This window comes from Galeopterus variegatus, unplaced genomic scaffold (genome assembly GCF_000696425.1).
Source record: "Galeopterus variegatus unplaced genomic scaffold, G_variegatus-3.0.2 Scaffold2977, whole genome shotgun sequence".
Classification (NCBI taxonomy): Eukaryota; Metazoa; Chordata; class Mammalia; order Dermoptera; family Cynocephalidae; genus Galeopterus; species Galeopterus variegatus.
Genome location: NW_007729088.1, coordinates 374,709 through 381,125, shown reverse-complemented (window position 1 = coordinate 381,125; position 6,417 = coordinate 374,709). Strand labels below are relative to the sequence as shown.

At 37.6% G+C, this 6,417-nt stretch overlaps 1 protein-coding gene across 1 annotated transcript in view; it reads right to left on the bottom strand.

The window, feature by feature from the left end:
* LOC103599469 overlaps window positions 1-6,417 on the bottom strand; it is a 31,999-nt gene that overhangs the window by 17,353 nt on the left and 8,229 nt on the right. Inside the window, exon 2 of the mRNA XM_008583608.1 lies at window positions 4,530-4,603. Within this exon, the coding sequence (XP_008581830.1) occupies window positions 4,530-4,603 (74 nt within the window). The remainder of the gene's footprint in view (window positions 1-4,529; window positions 4,604-6,417) is intronic.

Here is a 6,417-nt window from a genome sequence, read left to right as displayed (position 1 = left end):
TAGGGTTGCGATCCGTTGCCGGACATGGAAAAAGACAAAAGACAAAAAAAAAAAGAAATTAATAACAAACAAAACTCTAGAAACTACGCAAACACATGGAAATTAAACAACATTCTACATAATGACAAATAGTTCCAAGAAGAAATTAAACAGGAAATCAAAAAATTTCTTGAAACTAATGAAAATAATGACACCTCATACCAAAACCTGTGGGATACAGCAAAAGCAGTATTAAGGGGGAAATTAATCACATTAAATGCTTACTTCAGAAGAATGGAAAGATGGCAAATAAACAACCTAACACTCCATCTTAAAGATCTAGAAAAACAAGAACAATCCAAACCCAACGTTAGTAGATGGAAAGAAATAAGATCAGAGCAGAACTAAATGAAATAGAAACCCAAAAAATGACACAAAAGATAAATGAAACAAAAAGTTGGGTTTATGAAAAGATAAATACAATTGACAAATCTTTAGCAAGACTAACTAAAAAAGAAGAGAGAAGACCCAAATAACAAAAATTAGAAATGAAAAAGGTGGTATTACAACTGAGATCTAAGAAATACAAGGAATCATTAGAGACTACTATAAACAACTATATAGCAATGAATTTGAAAATCTGGAGGAAATGGATAATTTTCTGTCTGGACACACACAAACAACCAAAACTGAGCCAAGAAGATACAGAAAATCTGAAGAGACCAATAACAATAAAAGATATTGAAGTTGTTATCAAAAGGCTATCAACAAAGAAAAGAATAGGACCAGATGGTTTCACTGCAGAGTTCTACCAAACCTTCAAAGAGGAACTGATACCAATTCTCTATGAACTATTCCAAATGGTTGAAACAGAGGCCATTCTCCCAAACTCATTCTATGAGGCAAACATCACCCTGATACCAAAACCAGACAAAGATACAACAAAAATAGAAAATACAGGCCTATATCCTTGATGAATACAGATCCAAAAATCCTCAATAAAATACTAGCTAATGGAATACAGCAACACATACACAAAACTATACACCATGATCAAGTTGGATTCATCCCAGGAATGCAAGGTTGGTTCAACACACACAAATCAATAAATGTGATACACTATGTCAATAAAAGCAAAGACAAAGACCATATGATCATCTCTATGGACTCTGAAAAAGCATTTGATAAAATTCAACATTTGTTCATGATAAAGACTCTCTACAAATTAGCTATAGACAGAATATATCGCCATATAATTAAAGCCATTATATGATAAGCCCACTGCCAATATCATCATGAATGAAGAAAAGCTGAAAGCTTTTCCCTTAAGAACAGGAACTAGACAAGCATGCCCACTCTCACCATGCCTATTCAACATAGTGTTGAAAGTACTACCCAAAGTAATAAGAGAAGAAAAGGGTATAAAGGGCATCCAGATTGGAAAAGATGAAGTCAAACTGTTCCTATTTGTGGATGATATGATCCTATATATCAAACAGCCTAAAGTCTGTACAAAAAACTCTTAGAGTTGATAAATGATTTCAACAAAGTTGCAGAACACAAAATCAACACACAAAAATCATTAGCATTTCTATACTCCAACAGTGAACATGCAAAAAAAGAAATCAAGAAAGCTAGCCCATTTACAATAGCCACCAAAAAAGTAAAATCCTTAGGAATAAAGTTAACCATGGAGGTGAAAAATCCCTACAATGAAAACTACAACCACTGTTGAGAGAAATTAAAGACGACACAGGAAGATGGATATATATCCCATGCTCTTGGATTGGAAGAATCAGTTGTGAAAATGTTCATACTACCCAAAGTGATCTACAGATTCAATAAAATCCCCATCAAAATTCCAATTACATTTTTCTCAGAAATGGAAAAAACTATCCTAACATTTGTATGGAATAACAAAAGACCACACATAGCCGAAGCAATTCTGAGCAAAAAAAATAAAGCTGGAGGCATAACACTATCTGACTTTAAACTATACTACAAAGCTATAATAACCAATACAGCATGGTACTGGCATAAAAACAGACACACTGATCAATGGAATAGAATAGAGAATCCAGAAATCAACCCACACACCTACAGCCATCTGATCTTTGACAAAGGCACCAAGCCTATACACTGGGGAAGAGACTGCCTCTTCAGCAAATGGTGTGGGAAAGCTGGATATCCATATGCAGGAGAATGAAACTAGAACCATACCTCTCACCATATACTAAAATCAACTCAAAATGGATTAAAGAATTAAATATACATCCTGGAACAATAAAACTCCTTAAGAAAAACATACGGGAAACACTCCAGGAAGTAGCAGTGGGTACAGACATCATGAATACAACCCCAAAGGCATAGGCAACCAATGGAAAAATAAACAAATGGGATTATATCAAACTAAAAACCTTCTGTACAGCAAAAGAAAAAACTTAACAGAGTGAAAAGACAACCAACAGAATGGGAGAAAATATTTGCAAAATATACATCTGACAAAGGGTTAATATCCAGAATATACAAGGAACTCAAACAACTTTACAACAAAAAACAAGTAACCCAATTCAAAAATGGGCAAAGGAGCTGAATAGGCATTTCTCAAAGGAAGATATGCAAATGGCCAACAGATACATGAAAAAATGCTCAACATCACTCAGTATTTGGGAAATGCAAATCAAAACCACACTGAGATACTATTCACTCCAGTTAGGATGGCTAATATCCAAAATATTCACTCCAGTTAGGATGGCTAATATCCAAAAGACTGAGAATGATAAATTCTGGTGAGGTTGCAGAGAAAAAGGAACTCTCCTACACTGTTGGTGGGACTGCCAAATGGTGCAGCCTTTATAGAAAATGGTGTGGAGGTTCCTCAAACAATTACAGATAGATCTCCCACATGACCCAGCTATTCCACTGCTGGGAATATATCCAGAGGAATGGAAGTCATCATGCCAAAGGGATACCTGTACTCCCATGTTTATTGCAGCACTATTTACAATAGCCAAGAGTTGGAACCAGCCCAAATGTCCATCATCAGACGAGTGGATAAGGAAACTGTGGTATATCTACACCATGGAATACTGCTGTGCTATAAAACAGAATGAAATACTACCATTTGCAGCAACATGGATGGACTTAGAAAAATTATATTAAGTGAAATAAGTCGTGCACAGAAAGAGAAATACCACATGTTCTCACTTATTTGTGGGAGCTAAAAATAAATAAATAAATATACAAACAAACAGTGGGGGGACAGGGAAGAAGACACAACAATCACAATTCCTTGAACTTAGGACAAGTGAACAGACATGACATTGGTGGGTGGGTGGGGGGAGAGGGAGATGGGTAAGAGAAATTGGTAAAGGGACACAAAAATCAACTACATTGTATACTGAATAATTAAAATAAAAAAATAAATTGAATAAAAAAGAACCTAAAGATCTTTTTCTGAAATAGAAAATAACTTGAAACTCCCCAGATGACTTTAGCAATGGAATGAAGAAATATTCATGCAATGAAATATTTTACACCATAATATAGATGAGTCACTTAACCACTGCTGAGCAAAAGAAACCTGGTATCAGAAAACAAACTGTATGTTTCCATTTACATAAAGTTCAAAATACGCATAACTGATCTCTGATCTTAGAAGCTGCGGTGGTAGTAACCTAGGGGGAAAGTGCCTGTACAGAAGCATGATGGGGACTTCTGGCCAGCTGGAGCTAGTCTACTTCTTGAAACAGGTGCTGGTACATGATACATTCAAATTGTGAAATCCATCAAACTGTTTTTTGGTCATATTGCAATAATTTTTTTAAAAAATAAGTGTATCAAAAAAATAACTGCCTGGTTCTCTAACTATATGCATCATTCCATGTCTAGTCCAATGAACAGGCATGGCCCTTAAGACAGCTGTGCTAACGTAAGGATGCCTACTAGCCTGCCCTTTGCCATGGTACATAATGTGTCGCTACACTAGAAATAGAACTCAACATCTGTCATACAGGATCTTTCCCAGCCCATCCAACCCTCAAGGATGCAGCCAACTCAACAAAAGGGTCTGGTCAAACTCATCATCCAGTAGGGTCAGATGGGGTCCCGCTACCCTAATGTGATAGTCAATGCTGCTGGGGTGGGCAACAGATACTCACAGATTCCTGAGCCACCTTTCCCTAATCACGATTGTATTTGCCTATTCTGAAGACTAGAATCTATTGTAGTTTGTGATGTTTGTCTGGATCAAGTCCAAATTTTCCCTCCCCATGTTAGGGACATAAGGTATCTGACTGGGGGCCACCACTGAGGAGAATAGCCTCACTTTTCAAAACCCCAGTTTCCTTGTTTCCTCCTCTTGTTCCCATCTTCTACCCCACCCCTGCCACTCCCCACCACATGATTTGCCAACTGAGGTCAAAGCAAGCTGCAGAGCTGAAGCTGCACGGGTCCTAATAATCCTGTATCATGAGGTCTGGTTGCATCAGGTACTTACAGGGTCTCTGTGAGCCTCATTGTATTGGGCTAAATTCTCCAATATGATTTACCTGACATGGTGGTGCTGATGAGATTTTCAATATGAGGAGTATCCATGCAATTGGCTAATCTTATATTAATAGACCTGGGTAAGGAAAGAAACCGTTTTTTAAGTTAAAGTACTAAAATATGTATTCCCACCAAAAATGGAGACAGAATTATAACATATCACACTTATATAAAATAATATTTAGTAAAGCACATTTACATAACATCAGGGTTTGATTAATGACAAAAGTAACTCATTTCATTCTAGGAAACCTAGAAAACACACAAAAAAGTGCAAAGAATGAGGTAAAAATCATTAATAATGCCATTAACCAAAGACAACACAAATACACTTTAAACTCATTTAATTTAAAATGTTCAGCACCATGCTTTATTTTATATTTATTTCATATGCAGAGCCAAATGTTTAAAGAATGTTAAAAAGTTAAGAAATCACATAGAGCAGGGCTGGCTTCATGAGAGTGGGACCCACGGACAGCTCAGGGCTGAGTGCTCTGAAGGGTCTCACACTTGGAGTTTGATGCTCTGAGGTCACCTTCTTAAAATTTGTTATCATTTTGCCTTTGATTTTTATGTTTTTAAGTGAAGTCCAGTGAGACAATGGAGCGTGTCTGAGGGCTTGAAGCCTCGACTACCATGTGGTTCCCATTTCTCATGGTCTCTCTCCATGATGGGTTCTTTCCCCCTGGTCCCTGCCCTGGCACCTTGGGCCCCAGGGGGCCAGCTCATCCATGCCTCATGACTGCTGCCTCCCTCTGCCAGAGGTGACAACTGAGAGGTCCACATTCAGCCATCACCCTCTACCCCCAGTGGGGTCCTGGACACAGGTACGGAGAGGGTCAGGGTTAGGCACAAGAGCCATGAAGTCCCTGGTCAGAGCAAAGCAGTCCCCACCCTGGGCAGGCAGTGCCATGGTGTGCTTAGCTGGCAACTCAGTGTGGTGCACCTCTTGCCCACCCTTCACCCAGGTGTTTAATGCATCCTGGCTCAGAGGTTGCAAGCCCTTGGAAAGATGCCTGTTTACCGTGGGTTGGAGCAGTGGGCCCATGGGGAAAGGACAGTGACTTCCCCACCCCAGGCCAGAGCCCCACATTTTCATTTTGTAGTGGGTCCTGCATATTATGTAGTTGTCCTTACAATGAATTCTGTCCACTCATTAAGGTATTATCATTAAATAAAATAATGCTATTCCTCCTAATGTTAATAAAGTAAAATATTCTAACCTATTTAACTTCTAACTGTAGTGAAAATCTGTGCTTAGATTTTAATGCATGCTTCTATACTATGGACAAAGTGACATATTTGCAGAGAACAATCTACATCTATAACTGGTAAAAAAGATTATCAATTAATATCATTTTAATAATATTTATGATAAATTTTAAGTGAAAGATAAGAACTTGGTTCTGATATGACCACTTCATACCAAAATCTAGTTCAGATGGATTAAAGGTGTAAATGTGAAGAACAAGACTACAAAAGTATTAGGAAAATACTCAAGAGAATTAAAAATATATTTCCACACAAAGCCTTGCACATGAATGTTCACAGCAGCACCACTAATAATAGCTCCCAAAGTGGAAACAACCCAAATATCCATCACCTGATGAATAGATAAACAAAGTGGTGTATTTATAAAAAGAAATATTATTCAGCCATAAAAAGGAATGAAGTACCGACACACGCTCCAACACAGTGAACCTTGAAAACATTAGGTTGAGTGAAAGAAGTCACATACAAAAGACCACGTATTTATCAGCACACGCTCCAACACAATGAACCTTGAAAACATTAGGTTGAGTGAAAGAAGTCACATACAAAAGACCACATATTTATCATTTCATTTCTATGAAATGGCAAGGATAGGCAAGTTTAGAGACAGAAAGGAGA